We start from the raw sequence: 16,843 nt of genomic DNA, 5'->3' as shown, positions 1-16,843 counted from the left end.
TGTTACTGTTTAAGTCAGTAGGCTACTGAGGGGTCAGAAGTTACATGTAGATTTCTGACTGCACAGGGGTGGGATCCATGGACGTACCTGTGAGAATGTAGGTATTTCAGGAAGCTTCTTAAACAAAAGTAATTTAGAACAAAGACCTTTTAAAAAAATTACAATTTGATAACTGAACAAAAAGAACATTTGGTTAAGTTTAAAGAATCTAGAAAAGATCTATTTTCCTCCAAACAGATTTATTGAATATAGCAAAATTCTATATACAAAGTGACCTGGACCTGCTGCTTCAAAACATGATCCTTTCTTACTAATATCTTGATAGTCGGTCCATAGAGCATTAGAAAGCAATTGACTCTTAAATAAACAGAAAAGTGCCTAATGCACATTAAATGAATGGCCTAACTACTGGAACTTTAGTAGTTCTATAAGGTAATTAACATAGGTAGGATCCAGTTCCTATGACAGGCTGCTGAAGAACAGATATGAGGCGTCAAGAGGCCATTTTGTGCACTGCCACTGTGATGCCATCGTGTTTCTGGATCATAATGTTCCTGAAATGCAAGGAAGAAAATATTCAGTAAAACGTTATCAGTGGGACTTCACTGTAAGATTAAAGATGTTGTTTGGTTTAGGATACAATATATAAAATAATGTAATGGTTTCTACGTATAAAAGCAATATTTAAACATAACAAAACATTTGGGAAATACATAAACATATAGCATGTGAACATGAAATGAATCCTTAATCCTACTACACACAGACAACCACTGTTAATATTTCCCTGGTTCTTTGTTTCGGTTTTTTAGGCACTGTCTTGCTATGTTGCCCAAGCTGGCCTCAAACTCCTGGGCTCAAGCAATCCTGCTTCAGCCACCTCAGTAGCTGGAACTACAAAAAAAGGCTTTACTGGTCTTTGTTTTCTTTGCATGTATATGATACAGTCATGTGCTGCATAACAATGCTTCAGTCAGCAATGGACCCTACATATGATGGTGGTCCTGTCAGATTATAATGGAACTGAAAAATTCCTATTGCCTAGTGACCTTTTAACCGTCCCAGCATCACACAGCACAACACACTACTCACGTTTGTGGTAATGCTGGTGTAAACAAATTGTGCTGCCAGTCATAAAAAGTATAGCACATACAATTACGTACAGTACATAACACTTGATAATAATAAATGACTATGCTATGGTGTATGTATTTACTATACTTTTTTTCTTTTTTTTGAGACGGAGTCTTGCTCTGTTGCCCAGGCTGGAGGGCAGTGGCATGATCTCAGCTCACTGCAACCTCTGCCTCCCGGGTTCAAGCAATTCTCCTGCCTCAGCCTCCTGAGTAGCTAGGATTACAGGTGCCTGCCACCATGCCTAATTTTCGTATTTTTAGTAGAGACAGGGTTTCACCATGTTGGTTAGGCTGTCTCACACTCCTTACCTCAAGTAATCTGCCCGCCTTGGCCTCCCAAAGTGCTGGCATTACAAGTGTGAGCCACCATGCCGGGCCTACTTTTTATCATTATTTTAGAGTATACTACTCCTACTTATTAAGACAAGGTTAACTATAAAACAGCCTCAGACAGGTCCTTTAGGAGGTATTCCAGAAGGTATCATCATTACAGGAGATGATAACTCCATGCATGTTACTGCCCTGGATGACCTCCCAGTGGGAGAAGATGTGGAGGTAGAAGCCAGTGATATTGATGATCCTGACCCTGTGCAGGCCTAGGCTAATGTGTGTTTCTTCTTTGCTTTTAACAAAAAAGTCTAAAAAGTAAAAAAAAAAAAAAAGTTTAAAAAAAGAATTTTTGTACAGCTGTACAACTGTTTTAAGTGTTATTATAAAGGTCAAAAAGTTTTATTGACTCACTCAAAGCAACTTCCAGTGTTGTAAGCTCCATTATGGTAAGTGCCCTATTCAGATATACCTTTTAAAAAATTTCTCTATACCATACTTTTAGTGTATCTTCTTTACGTTTAGATACATAAATACCACTGTTATAACTGCCTACATTATTTAGGCTACAAATCTTTGTGGTCTAAGAGCAATACAGCCTAGGTGTGTAATAGGGTGTACCACCTAGGTTTAAGTACACTCTATGATGTTCATACAACAAAACTGCCTGACACATTTCTCAGAACATATCCCCATTGTTAAGCAATGCATGACTGTATGTTTTTTCTTTTTACAAGGCTGTGATAGTAGCAGTTGTATATATATACTTTTTTTCACATATTATTCTGAGGACCATCACTTGGAATATCTTTAGTAATTTTATTACTTTAGAAGTAATTTTTGGCTGGGTGCAGTGACTCATTCCTGTAATCCCAGCACTTTGGGAGGCTGAGGCGGGCAAATTACTGGAGCCCAGGAGTTCGAGACCAGCCTGGGAAACATGGCGAAACCTCATCTCTACAAAAAAATACAAAAATTAGCTGGGTGTGGTAGTGTACACCTGTAGTCTCAGCTACAACTCGGGAGGCTGAGTTGGGTGAATCGCTTGAGCCCGGTGGGGTTGAGGTCACAATGACCCATGATCACACCACTGTACTCCAGCCCAGTGCCAGAGCAACACCCTGCCTCAAAAAGAAAAAAAAAAAAGTAATTTTTATTCTCTGATTAGTTTTCCTTTGTGCTATTTATTACTTTCTTTTTGTTGGTAAACTGATAGCTTCTGCCAATTCTTATTCTTCATTTAAATAGCATTGTGGCCTGAGAGCACATTAGCTTTAGGGATCAACTTGTCTGTTCCTGTGATTCAAAAGATTAAGAACTTTTCCCAAAGTAGTCTGAATAAGGAATCACTGATGAACACAGGGCCGGCCCCTGCCAATTTTACCAGGAATTTTTCTGAACGAAAAGGAAAGGATCTGCTGAAATCTACTCACCCATTATCTGATTCTAGACACACCACAGGAATATCAGTGGGGTCAGAGGTTAGCTTAGCTGCTTGCTGGGCTAGAACAGATATCACTCCAGCATGCTCATCTGACAGGGTCCCACGGCCTGGAAAATAGAGATGATATATGTCACCTGATTGCTCATAGAGTATTTCTGCTAAAATAAGCTAGCTGGCTGTTTTAAAATGTCAACAGAATTGTCTTTTTATTAATGTTTGTATTAGTCTGTATATATTATAGTAACTAAATCTCGGGTACAAAAGTACCTATAAATTCTAGGTACGAAAATTAATTACTAAGTGTACTTTACAATATATTTCTGTATATAAAGGCAACACAAAGTTAACTGTACCTGAAACCAAATCAGGTAATAGACATGCCACTATGGCAGAGCATTTGGATGTACTATTACTATACAAAACATTTTGACCAGATCAGATGCCGACGTTTGAGCCTTGAAGGTTTCTTGAAGGAACTCATTTAGTTTTAGATTTCCATACCTGAATTTCAGTCTTTCCATTAGTAAGCCTGGCAAATGCTTCCAAAATTTTACCCTTTTTCTCCCAAATGACTGATCTGCATGTTAAACATAACTGAGTTACACCGATTACCTCTTTCAGTTACCCTTCCAGCAAAAATTCAGAGCTTTAAACATTCCTGCATTAGGAGCAACAAGTCTTGGGTTTACTAGTTGTCACTAATTAACTGAATGCTTTACTTATTTACCTTTCCAAACTTATTTCCTCATGTGTAATTGCTACCATTTATTAAGTATTATGTCTCAGTTCTATGTAAGCATTTTATACATATTATATAACCTTAAAATATCGTGATTAGGCCGGGTGTAGTGGCTCATTCCTGTAATCCCGCACTTTGGGAGGCAGAGGTGGGTGGATCACCTGAGATAAGGAGTTTGAGACCAGCCTGGCCAACATGGTGAAACCCTGTATCTACTAAAAATACAAAAATTATCTGGGCGTGGTGGCAGGCGCCTGTAATCCCAGCTACTCAGGAGGCTGAGGCAGGAGAATTGCTTGAACCTGGGAAGCGGAGGTTGCAGTGAGCCAAGATCGTGCCACTGCACTCTAGCCTGGGCGACAGAGCAAGATTTCGTCTCAAAAAAAAAAAAAAAAAAAGTGATTAAGAGGCCTCAGGGCCAGACAAAAATCCTAGCTTAACGACTTACTAGCTGTATGACCTCAGGCAAGTTATTTAACCTCTGTGTCTCAGTTTCTTTTTTTATTTTTTGAGACAGAGTCTCGCTCGTCGTCCAGGCTGGAGTGCAATGGTGCAATCTCGGCTTACTGCAACCTCTGCCTCCCAGATTCAAGCGATTCTCCTGCCTCAGCCTCCCAAGTAGCTGGGATTACTAGCACCTGCTACCATGCCTGGCTAATTTTTTTTTGCATTTTTAGTAGAGATGTGGCTTCACCATGTTGGCCAGGCTAGTCTCGAACTCCTGACCTCAGGTGATCCACCCGCCTCCGCCTCCCAAAGTGCTGGGATCACAGGTGTGAGCCACCGCATCCGGCCTCTTTTTTTAAATTTTAAAAACATATATATATGTTTATTTTAAAAATAGAGATGGGGGGTCTCACTGTGTTGCACAGGCTGGTCTTGAACTCCTGGGCTCAACTGATCTGCCCACCTTGGCCTCCCAAAGTGCTGGGATTACAGGTGTGAGACACTGCACCTGGTCCCTCAATTTCTTTTTCTACCTCACTGGGTTGTTATGAGGAATAAAAGAGTATATGTAAAGCACTTACAATGGTGTCTGGCACATAACAGCTCAATAAATATAATTCTATGATTATTACCATTATCAAATAACAACCCAGTGAAGAAAATGAGGCCCTAAAAGGTAGTTTTTTGGTCCACGTTCACACTACTAACAAATGAAAGAGCAAGGGGTTGAGACCAGGTATGTCCAACACTGAAATCCCATTTTACTGCCTATTCACTTTTTGTTTAGTGTAGTTGAGCTTCAAAATTGTACACCACCCACCTTGCCGGGTTGTTGTGAAAATTAAAGATAATGTATTTAGAGCCTAGCAGTCTCAGCATATGGCATACATTCAATAAAAGGTTAACAGCTGTCATTATCTGAAGTCCTTTCTAGACTCAATTTAAAATGATTCAAATATTATTTTTAGTAGAGACAACTATTTATTGTTATAGGACTGCAAGGAACATCTTCCTTCATAAATACCAACTGAAAAGTTTCAATTTTCTGATACTGTTATTTGGAGATAATCTCTACTCTCAAACTCAGAAAGAACTGGCAAGGTAACAGGAAATAAAAGCTAGAAAATAATAGCACGCTAGGCTCCAAGTCAACATCAGATGCTATGCAATTCATCAAATAGTTGGTATGAGAGATACTTACAACCCAGATTAAGTCCTTGTGAATCTGTGCACAGGACTCCAACAATGGAGGGATTCTTCATTCTAATTCCAAGAACACAAGAGAGTTGAAGTACATAATAGGAGAAAAAGGATTTAAATAAGTACAAACATACAGGTGTTCTATGTACCAGGCATTAAGTGCTTTAAATCAATGTTTCTCAATCTTTTTTCACTGTCACACCCTAAGAAAAAAATTAAGTTCTAGGGCTGGGCGCGATGGCTCACGACTGTAATCCCAGCACTTTGGAAGGCCGTGGTGGGCGGATCACCTGAGGTCGGGAGTTCAAGACCAGCCTGACCAACATGGAGAAACCCCGTCTCTACTAAAAATACAAAATTCGCCGGGCGTGGTGGCGCATGACTGTAATCCCAGCTACTTGGGAGGCTGAGGCAAGAGAATCGCTTGAACCTGGGAGGCGGAGGTTGCAGTGAGCCGAGATCACGCCATTGCACTCCAGCCTGGAAGACGAGCGAAATTCCGTCTCAAAAAAAGAAAACAAAAAATTTAAGTTCTAATTAATTAATTGAAATAAACCAGTTTCTCTCTGATGAGAGAAAAAAATGTGCTAAGTACTGCTGAGTTCTGGAGGGCCACAAACACTGCGTGAAAAACATCTAGGATGTTTTCACTCTTGTTAAAAACGCATGTTTTAGTACTAACTGATTTAAAACAACTGTTGAAAAACTCAAGTTACCTCCTGGAGGGTAAGTGGAAGCTGAGGGACATCGGTGGGAGGCAGGTGTCTCTCTGTACCCTTTATACTTTTCCAGTTTTGAATTTTACATAGATACTGCTTGTTCGAAAAATTTAAAGAATGATTTTTATCTACTTAAGCACCAAGTAACTGATAGGTTACACACAGGAGATACGTGTTTGTTTACACTGCAGGGCTCGACTCTGCACAACTGGCACAATCTTCCCAAAAGTCAACCCGTTTCCTAAAACTTCCGCAGAACCACCCTGACCGTAAAGACGATTTCAACAACGAAATAGGCAGTTTTGGCCCGTGGCCTGGGCCCGGGAGACTCGCTCAAGAGGGAATGTGCGGTGCCCGGCAGGATTTTAATTCCGGGTCACCCGCCCCGCCCTGCGGCCTTGGGTAGGGCTTAGCCCCCTCATCCCGTATCCCGGGAGTCGCGCGACGTCCCCGAGACGCCCTGGCCGGTACTCGCAGCTCGCGCCTTTCGTTCCGCTCAAGTTCCTCCGCCACGACCTCAGGACAGGCCGAAGAGGCGCGCACTACTCACGTGTCTTCCAAGTGCTGCTCCAAGGTCGCCTCCATCCCACCCACCGACCACCCAGGCTCAGAACCCAGCGGCACGGCACGTCCTTCTCCACCACAGGCCTCAGTCACTTGACGCGAGCGGGGCGTGGACAGTAACGGCGCCTCCAAAGGGACAAAATTGATCACGGTGCAACGTCCGCGTTCTTTACTGGAAAACATCACTGCGCTTCCGCCGCACAGAGCCTGGCGAAGGCTTGGGCTGCCCGCGCGGTGACCGTCGAGGTGACCCGCACCTGGCTCCATGGCGGAACCGGCTGGCACGGATTATTCCCCTCTCGGGAGAGGTCTGCAGCCGGGCCTCAGTGCTTCAGTTCGTGGCCTGGCATTTTGTGTCAGTGTTTTTTAACCTTTGGACCCTAGTTCAACCGACTCCGAGACCTAGGGGACAGATCTTAAGTTTTACAATAACCCAGGGGTCAGACAGGGTCTGATCTAGCCCGTGGGGCAAGTACGGGGAAGACACGGGACCTCTTGGAGGGAGTCAATAGGCTTGTAGGGGGAAAGACGCACACAGGGACTAAAGGACGAGATGGAGCAAGGTTCAACCCCCTAGCTGAGTGTTGGCAGTGTCGGGATTTTAACTAAGACATTGGTGCTTATTATGGTGAGGGGACTCAGGACAGTTTAGGGGAAGAGAGTGGCATTTGAGTCCTAACTCGTAAGGAAGACTGGGTAGGACTACTTGAAAATAACTTTTAAAAATTAATTATAAAGCTGGTAAAAATAGGAAAACACCTATGGCCCCACTGTCCAAAGATGACTTTTAACTTCTTGGAGAATATCCTTTCAGATAGTTGTCTTTGCAAATGTATACTTTTAATGTTTTTTTCGTTTGCCTTTTTAAAATAATTTTTTTGGGGGACAGGGTCTTGCTCTGTTACCCAGGCTGTAGTGCAGTAGAACGATTATAGCTCATTGCAACCCCGACGTCCTGGGTTCAAGCTATCCTCACCTCTCAGCCTCTCGACTGGCTAGGACCACAGCCTCGAGCCATCATGCCTGGCTAATTTTTACGTTTTTTGTAGAGATGGGGGTCTCGCTGTGTTGTCCAGGCTGGTCTTAAACTCCTTTCTTCAACAGATCCTCCCACTCCAGCCTCCCAAAATGTGATTACAGGCTGAGTCACCACGCCCAGCATGGTTTTTTTTTTTTTTTTTGGTAAGCAAAATTGACATACATACTGGAGGTACAATTCTGTAGCTGGCCTTCTTTACAGAGTTTAGAATAAATGTCTTTCCATGTCAAGTTTTCACTTACATCCTTTGTAATAGTTGCAAAATATTCCATTTTATAGCTGTATCTTAATTGTGGATTAAGGTTGGAGTGCAGTGGCACTATCATGGCTTAGTCCAGCCTCAGCCTTCTAGGTTCAAGCGATCTTCCCACCTCAGCCTCCCAAGAAGCTAGGACTACAGGGACCCGCCACCCCACCTAGCTAATTAAAAAAAAAATTGTAGAGATGGAGTCTCAGTGTGTAGCCCAGTCTCAAGTGACCCTCCCTCCTGGGCGTCCCAAAGTGCTGAGATTGCAGGTGAGCCACTGTACTTGGACTTTTTTTTTTTTTTTTTTTTGCTGTTGTTTGTTTTTTGTTTAGCTATTACAATGCTGGTTGAATATCCTCATAGCTAAATATCTGTGCAGTTTTAAAATTTCCTTATAAGTTACTAGAAATGGAATGACTGGGTTAAAGGACATGATCATTTTTTAAGACTCTTGATACATACTTACAAATTGCCTCCCGAAAAAGTGGTGCTAATTTACATTCAAATTGGTAAGCCTCACCCCCTCTGTGGATCATTCCTTGCACTAAGTTTCTTCCGACTCTGTCACCTCCAGCTTTTTACTCACAGCCTACCTCCCAATCTGGGGCCCAGCTCCCAGATTGGAAGATACCAGACTTTGGTATTGAACCAGAGTCCACTACCCTGCACTGGCATTCAGAGTCCCTTTTTATTCCGCAGCTGTCATAGTGAAGCCTGCAGCTTCCTTGAAATTCCAGTTTGTTTATTTATTTATTTTTTTGAGACAGAGTCTTGCTCTATCGCCCAGGCTGGAGTGCAGTGGCGCCGTCTCAGCTCACTGCAACCTCTGCCTCCTGGTTCAAGCGATTCTTCTGCCTCAGCCTCCCGAGTAGCTGGGATTACAGGCGTGCACCACCACACGTGGCTAATTTTTGTGCTTTTAGTAGAGATGGGGTTTCACCATGTTGGCCAGGCTGGTCTCAAACTCCTGACCTCAAGCGATCCGCCCACCTCAGCCTCCTGACCTCAAGCGATCCGCCCACCTCAGCCTCCCAAAGTGCTGGGATTATAGGCATGAGCCATTGCACCCAGCCAAAATTCCAGTTTGAATGTTATAATTCAGGGGTCTTGGACTCCTGCTCTAGAGAAATTATTCATGTTAAGTTAGGGGTAACACAGTACAGGCCATATAAGTTTTAGAAAAAGCAGTTTAAAACTTAGCATTAGAAAACATAAGTACTGCCTGGTGAAATGGCACGTGCCTATAATCCCAGCTACTCAGGAGGCTGAGGCAGGAGGATCCCTTGAGCCCAGGAGTTCAAGTCTAGCCTGGGCAATATAGTCTAGTGGCCACATTAAAAAAAGTAAAACAGCCAGGCGCGGTGGCTCACGCCTGTAATCCCAGCAGTTTGGGAGGCCGAGGCGGGTGGATCACGAGGTCAGGAGATTGAGACCATCCTGGCTAACACGGTGAAACCCCGTCTCCACTAAAAATACAAAAAATTATCCGGGTGTGGTGGTGGGCACCTGTGGTCCCAGCTACTCAGGAGGCTGAGGCAGGAGAATGGTGTGAGCCTGGGAGGCGGAGCTTGCAGTGAGCCGAGATCGCGCCACTGCACTCCAGCCTGGGCGACAGAGCGAGACTCCGTCTCAAAAAAAAAAAAAAAAAAAAAAAAAAAAAAAAAGTAAAACAGGGCAGGGTGCAGTGGCTCACGCCTGTAATCCTAGCACTTTGGGAGGCCGAGGTGGGCAGATCACTTGAGGTCAGGAGTTTGAGACCAGCCTGGCCAACATGGCAAAACCCCATCTCTACTAAAGATACAAAAATAAGCTGGGTGTGATGTTGCGTGCCTGTAGTCCCAGCTACTCAGGAGGCTGAGGCAGGAGGATCGTTTGAACTCGGGAGCTGGAGGTTGCAGTGAGCCGAGATTGAGCCACAGCACTCCAGGCTGTGCAACAGTGTGAGACTCTGTCTCAAAAAAAAGTAAAACAGATGAAACTAATTTTAATAACATTTTATTTATTCGAACAGTATATTCAAAATATTATTTCAACTTGTGATTGATAAAATACTAATGAGATATTTTATATTTTTTCTCCAGTACTGTCTTCAAAATCCAGGGTATATTTTTCAGTTAGCAGCACATTTCAATTCAGACCAGCCGCATTTCAAGTGCTCAGCAGCCACCTGCGGCTAGTGGCCACAGTATTGGCCAGTGTAGCCCAAGGATATCTCAAATTATCTCAAAGCTAGATCAGTGATTAAAGGATTCTCAGGCCAGGCGTGGTAGTTTTCAGGCCTGGTATGGTGGTTTACGCCTGTAATCCCTGCACTTTGGGAGGCCTAGGTGGGCGGATGGCTTGAGCCCAGGAGTTTGAGACCAGCCTAGCCAACGTGGGGAGACCCTGTCTCTACCAAAGCACAAAAATTAGCTGGGCATGGTGATGCCCACCTGTGGTCTCAAGTACTTTGTGTGAGGTGGGAGGATCACTTGAGCCCGGGAGGTTGAGGCTGCAGTGAGCTGAGATTGCACAACTGCACTCCAGCCTGGGTGACGGAATGAGACCCTGTCTCAAAAAAAAAAAAGGATTCTCCGAAAGGCTGGCGATTGCTTTTTAAGCTATAAGGAAGGCCTTTGAAGGGAAATCAAGTAGGAAGAGGATGATAGCTGGCTCACATGTCCTTGCCACATGGGAGGTGAGAGAGCAGGCTACTCCTTACCACCCCCGCTTTCTCTGCCCTGCTACTGTCTTGCCCCTGTGCAATTAGGCAATGGGAGAGGAATAGCATATATAAATTGGGCAAGTGCTAGGGGCTGGAGTGATGGTTGGAGAAAGTATCTGACGCTTGTTTTCTACTTTCTTTAGCTTGTGGGGTATTTAACAATTCTTTGTTCTTAGTTTTGAGTGCCGGCAACCATTTCTGGGGTGATAGGAAAAGTTCCATGACATCCGTATTAGAGCATTTGTTTCATTATATTGTAATTTTTTATGTTTACTTTTGAAAAAGTTCATTCTTTTCTCTTTTTAATTCTTATTCTTTTTTTTTTCTTTTCTTTTTGAGGCAGGGTCTTACTCTATCACCCAGGCTGGAGTGCAGTGGCACAATCTTGGCTCACTGCAACCTCTGCCTCCTGAGCTCGTGATTCATCCTCCTGAGTAGCTGGGACTACAGGTGTACACTACCATGTGTGGCTAAATTTTTTGTATTTTTTGTAGAGATGGGGTTTTGCCATGTTGCCAGGCTGGTCTCGAACTCCTGCAATTTGCTCTCCTTGGCCTCACAAAATGCCGGGATTACAGGCATAAGCTACAGCACCCAGCCCTTATGTTTACTTTTCATTGACAGAAAGAGTGTCTTCATCTCTGCATCCCTAGTGCAACACAGCATGATAAAAATTCAATAAATATTTATTGAAGAGTCTTGATGTCTTTTGGGAAAGGAACTCTATGGTTACCTTTACTCTAAGGTAAAGAAATTTAGGTCCTGAACTTTAACCACCTTCTCCTCTTCTTTCTTCCCTCTTTCATAAATGAGCTCTTGGAAAATTAAAATGCCAGGAGGGTCCAGCAGAGAATACCCAAGCCCACATGTCCTGATGGGAAGTGGGGGATAAGTAGAGAGGGAAACACAGACCCTGTAGGCCATCTCACTGCTGCTGGCCCAGGGGACCCTAACTCCTTTTGTTGACTCATCAGAAGTAGAATCCTCCTGAGGGTCTGTTTAAGAAGCACAGCTCTGGTAGAAAGGGTAGCTTTCCTATGGGTACGGAGGGCTCTGCTACCCCAGGGCTAGCCACACTGGCCTGTGAATCACTCTCAAATGCTTAGGGTCACGGGCTTTCAGTGGAATGAGCCCTCATGTGCCACCAGGGGGCACCAAGGCCACAGAAAACCCTATTCAGAAGGTTCTGGGGTGAGGGAAAGGAATCCACGGGTTTGTGGAGCTGGCAGAGCATGGGTGAGGACAGCATTATGCTAGGTTGGTGGCCTTGAAGTCAGATGTAAATTGGGATCCTGGCTTGGCCACTGACTATCCATGGGAACTTTGAACCTCAGGGGGCTCATTTGTGATGTGGGGGTACCATTATCTGCCTCATCAGGTTGCGGGGAGGATTATATGAGATACTTTATGTAAGAGGGGCTGGTGCATTGTGGAAGTCAACAAGTAAGTTTTGTTAAATTTGAGTAAGAAGACCTGTTTGTTTCCTCAAGTTGCTTATAATCTAGGTGAGGACACATCTGAGAGAATAACTAATAGTTCAGTGAAGGTAAGAGCCAAATGATTGGCACAGACCTCAAGTGGTCTGGCATTTACAGGAGAGGGGGATTGTGAAACAGGAATTGAAAGAAATTTAAAAATGTGTAAGCAAAAACTCAGTTGTATGTTTTAAAAAAACCAATTCCCCCTGAGAAAGAGAAAGAGGTGGAGTCCTTTAAAAATTATCTGCCTGTTTTTCTGTCTGTGGCTAGTGAGCCTTATCTCTCCCTTTCCCAGGCATTGTGAAGACCCTGTTTCTCTAGCTGTGCAGCTGCAAGGTCACTAGGCAGATAAACTCAAGCCGTAAAACATGTTTTTCCTTGAAAAGTAAGAAATAATGTAATGCATGTGTCAAATGAATAACTGTTTCTCGCTTCTGTAATATGCTTCCCCTCGCACAGATCTCCCCCTGCCCCACGAAATGCTTTAAAGGTAACTTAACTCTTTGTTCGGGGCTCAGTCCTTTGGATGTTAATCTGACTGGCTTGGTGCACCTAAATAATAAATAACATATATCCTCCTCAACCCCTCAGTCTCTCTGATTCCTAAATTATCCCGCTGTAATTGCAGGGCTAGATTTACCGACCTGCTTTATAAAGCTATGTTAAATGAAATCAGTATATTTTATTCTTCTTATTAGACTTTTCTATAGCATAAAAATGATAAAATACAGCAAGAAAAAAAGTCACCTGAAATTCTAGTCCTAACCCTAATATGAATGTGAAGGAGCTGGGCTAGAATGGAATAGGGTAGAATTTGCATAAGGTGGAAATGGGGACAGGCCTGTCACAAGGATCACTAGAGTCTTGCTGGCAAAACATCTTACTGCATTCATGCTGCAGCACAGGACCCAGGTGCAGAACAAGTTGGGGACACAGCCCTGCCTTCTAATAGTGGACACCATCTGAGAGCTGAGGCATAGATTCAAAGCCTAACTCCTAATAGCGATTGGTAGTAATATCATCAGCAGTTCATATGCATGGAGTGACAACGGCGTGCCAGGCAATTCAAAGGGTCTCTTGGTCCTCACAGCATTTTTGAAGTAGCTAACATCACTATCCCCCTTTTACAGTTAAAAACAACAACAACAACAAAAAAACACAAAACCCTGAGGCTCAGAAGATAAATATTTGCTGAAGATCACTGTGCTTGTGAGTGGTGGAGCCTGACCATTAACTTCCCCACGACACTGCTTCAGTTTCTATCACTTCATCAACCACACAACCCGAGAACTGTGAGGGGATTTAGCAGGCCCAGTCCAGATATCTTATTGTACAGAGAAGAAATCTGAGGCTCAGAGAGGGGAAGGGACTAATTTGGACCTTTAACTTCTGATTCTTAACTTTCTTTCTGGTGTTCCAACTATACTGTACTACAAGAGGCTGTCTTAGAGCTTTAGTTAAACCAGCTTCAGAGATACTCATTGTTATGGGTTGAATTATGTCTCCCCAAAATTCATATGTCAAAGTTCTAACCCCCAGTACCTCAGAATGTGACCATATTTGGAGATAGGACCTTTACAGAGGTAATCAGGTGAAAATGAGGTCGTTAGGGTGGGCCTTAGCCCAGTATGGCTGGTGTCCTCATATAAAGGGGAAATTTGGACACAGATGTACATAGAGGGAAGACGGTGTGAAGAGACGTAAAGAACAGATAGTCATCTATCGCCAAGGCCTGGAACAGATCCTTCCCTAACAGCCCTCAGAAGGAAGCAACCTCACTGACACCTTGATTTTGGACTGCTACCCTCTGGCACTGTGAGACAATAAATTCATGTTGGTTAGGCCACCCAGTTTGTTATGGCAGCCCTAGGAAACCTTTGTGGATATATCTGTTCGTATACCCATAAAGTCTACAAGTCAAAAATATCGCAGACTTTTGGCAGCCCTTCATTCAAGCACTGGCTGGGAGGGTCACCCTCCCCGAGGCAAAAGGATAGAGCAAATGATCTTTCCAGCTTGCTCCCAACCTTGATCTTTGGCCAAGATATTTTTCTTTCACTGGACATTGGCCAACATTGGTGTCATAACTTATTTGACTGTGACCTTCTTGAGTCTTTTATATCTCTGAGCTTGACCTATAGAAGAAGCTCAATAAATGTGGGTAGAGGGGATGAGTGGGAAAATCAGCTCCCAGCCATTCCAGTTCAAGCCTCTTCAAGCAGAAGAGTCCCACCTGAAAGACCTCATTTTCACTTGATTACTCGATCTCCAAGCAATAGGTGGGGCAGGAAGCAGGGTATGTAAGGCCTGTCAGTGGATGGAAGTTGAAGTTGGACACCATCTCCTAAAGTTTAGAGCTGAGCCCAAATTCTGGAAAACACAAGAAAAATACATTTTATATGACTCAGGATGGGCTAAAGAAGTTCCAGTATGGGCACTATTTTCCTGCTGCTTTATTAATTTTGCTACAGAGGATAAATGAGGTGCAGACTTTCATATCCAAGTCTTCATTAGATGCCCAGTTAATGCAGCCATGACAAATGGGAATGAAGCCCTTATGAATAAAAAAAAGATCAACCCAGTATAAAAAATCATAGACCAGAGAAATGAAAATTTAGAGGAGCTGATAAAATACCCTATCCTTAATTAGACTGTCAGCATACACATCAAATCAGCCTTAATGCCAAGATTTATTGGCCTTGGAATTGGGTAAATGAAATAAGTGCTTACAAATGAATGGAAAAGAAATTACCTGTATTAAAAAGTATTTGTGATGCAGGCCTGTGCACTGAGGGTTTTAGTCAAACTGAGGCTTGCAGCTTCTTTTGCTCCGCATCCATTTCCACCCCATGTTCCCCAGTGGGTTTCAGAGACCCTCTTTGTGGGGTAACAGTATGTACCATTGTCAACTACCTCTGCTGTTGTCCTGGAAAAATCCTTCTTGGACAGTAAAATATTTTTGTCTTTATTTCACCATCTCCACATTAGACGGGTGTTACTGATTCTTACCTCAGAGAAGAGAATGTCATGGAGACAAAATGACCTGCTTAGAGTTCTGCGCCCCCCAGCATGGAGAGCAGAGTGCAAAGATTTCTTCCGGACTCCCACATTCTCCCTTGGAATCCAAGAACAGGTCTACTGTCACAACACTTTAGTACCCTCTTGTAAGCCTGTGGACAAATCCTCTGATGCCTTGATACCTCAGTTTTCCCCCACTATAAATGGGAAGATAAATTCACTAGAAACAGTACTTACCTTGCAGTGTCGTTATGAGAATTTCATGAGACAATGCAATATAAAGCTCCTAGCACAGTTCCAGGCACCATTGTAAGCACTGAACAAATGAAAGCTGTTGTCATTAGGATCTCAAGAAATGACAGCTGAGGCAAATGTGGATTAGACTGCATTCAGCATTCTTAGCTGCAAGCAACAGAAGCTGATGCTGGTTTAAAGAATAGGAAAGAAAGTTTAATTAAAATGACATTGGGTAGCTTGTGGAACTGGGAGGACTAGAGAGCTCAGTCTAAGTTCTAGTGATAAAGCTTCAAATCATACGTGAGGAAAATGCCCCTCTGCAGGAGGAACGTAATCCTGCGATCACTGCTTCCCCTGAAGCCAGATGCCTCTACTGCTGCCGTTCCCAGCAGTGATGGAGCCTGGATCACATACCTGGCTTTAGTTGTAAAGGAGGCTGGAGAGAAAATGCTCTGCTCTATGTAACTGTCTTGAAAGTGGCCCACACATAGCAAAGCCATTCAAAAGCGGGTGAGCAGCATGAAAGCGTCCAGAGGGATTCTTGCTTTGCATGAGGGAGAACTCTTGCTCCCAGAGTGTGAGACCAGCAGGGGCATTTTCCTCATGTGTGATTAGAAGCTTTGTCACTAGAAGCTTAGACTGAGTAGGACACCTCTGAGTGTGAATGTCCTACCTGAGTTCTGCCTCACGCAAAGCAAGAATCCCTCTGGAGGGATTGACACCACAGCCTCTTCCACAATGTCTCCAAACAACTTTACTGGGCAGCATTCCACTCCTTGGCAAATGGGAGAGGTGCATTCTACCTTCTCTCCTGCATGAGCCTAGACTAATATGGAATTTGGGAGTGTTGATCATTGTACTTTGTGCTCCTAGAGATAAGGGTCATCATAAAGCATCTCAGAGTCTCACTATAGATCCACAGTTCCATTTCTTTATGGATCCCTTACCCCTACTTTGCCAAATTCTGTGCTGATAGCAATAATAATTCAGACAGGGCTTCCTCACTGAAGGAGTTTGTGCTCTATATAGTTAATAAGCTAGAGATAATGAAAAAAAAAAACAAACAAACTCAACTTGAACTTTGGGTAAGAGAAACTTTTCAGACCAACGATCATTACCAATAAGAGCTTCCATGCATGACCCTGCCCGGAGATTGGGGCCTGCACTACTGTTTCCAGGAAACACATTCTTTTGAATTTTTTTTTTTCTTTTAGTGGAGATGGGGATCTCACTCTGTTGCCTAGGCTGGTCTCAAACTCCTGGCTTCAAGCAATCCTCCTGCTTTGGCCTCCCAAACTTCTGGGATTACAGATATGAGCCACCACGGCTGGCTGACAGGTACCAAATTCTAGGAGAGGACTTGAATAGGGTAGGCATCTGTCTCTCCCCATTCCTTTCAGGGACAGAGCTCTCCTGGGTGGGAGAAAGGGAGAGGGAGAGAGAGGAGGATGAATAGTGAAGCACCAAACCTCAGAATCAAGGCCTTTTTCTTTTCTGTCTTTCTTTTTTTTTTTTTTTTTGAGATGGAGTTTCGCTCTTGTTGC

The 16,843-nt window shown here is 43.5% G+C and overlaps 1 protein-coding gene and 1 long non-coding RNA gene across 4 annotated transcripts in view; one reads left to right on the top strand and one right to left on the bottom strand.

Annotated features, from left to right (window-relative positions):
- Window positions 1-222: 222 nt before the first annotated feature.
- On the bottom strand, window positions 223-6,901 carry LAMTOR5 (late endosomal/lysosomal adaptor, MAPK and MTOR activator 5). Its single transcript, XM_019015284.4, has 4 exons — window positions 6,563-6,901; window positions 5,295-5,356; window positions 2,897-3,014; window positions 223-554 (listed from the first exon to the last, which is right to left on the bottom strand). Exons 1-4 carry the CDS (start codon window positions 6,841-6,843, stop codon window positions 494-496), a joined length of 522 nt encoding a protein of 173 aa, XP_018870829.2. The 5' UTR covers window positions 6,844-6,901; the 3' UTR covers window positions 223-493.
- LOC129525244 (uncharacterized) overlaps window positions 6,867-16,843 on the top strand; it is a 23,879-nt gene continuing 13,902 nt past the window's right edge. The window contains exons 1-3 of one of the 3 annotated variants that reach the window (XR_008669402.2): window positions 6,867-8,131; window positions 15,033-15,177; window positions 16,514-16,637. This is a non-coding gene — a long non-coding RNA (uncharacterized lncRNA). Of the gene's footprint in view, window positions 8,132-9,643; window positions 12,430-15,032; window positions 15,178-16,513; window positions 16,638-16,843 lie in introns of those variants that run through there. The other 2 variants (XR_008669400.2, XR_008669398.2) reach the window with 2 other exon arrangements.

Source organism: Gorilla gorilla, chromosome 1, assembly GCF_029281585.2.
Source record: "Gorilla gorilla gorilla isolate KB3781 chromosome 1, NHGRI_mGorGor1-v2.1_pri, whole genome shotgun sequence".
Lineage (NCBI taxonomy): Eukaryota > Metazoa > Chordata > Mammalia > Primates > Hominidae > Gorilla > Gorilla gorilla.
Note: the sequence above shows the minus strand (reverse complement) of the source record. Positions and strands in the feature narration are given on the sequence as shown.

Bases quoted from the DNA above. Each gene is read 5' to 3' on its own strand.
- LAMTOR5 (XM_019015284.4), bottom strand. From the start codon at position 6,843: ATGGAGCCAGGTGCGGGTCACCTCGACGGTCACCGCGCGGGCAGCCCA. The intron at 3,015-5,294 runs GTAAGTATCTCT...TCTATTTTCCAG, and splicing joins ACAAGGACTTAATCTGGGTT to GCCGTGGGACCCTGTCAGAT. The intron at 555-2,896 runs GTGAGTAGATTT...CTTGCATTTCAG, and splicing joins TGTCTAGAATCAGATAATGG to GAACATTATGATCCAGAAAC.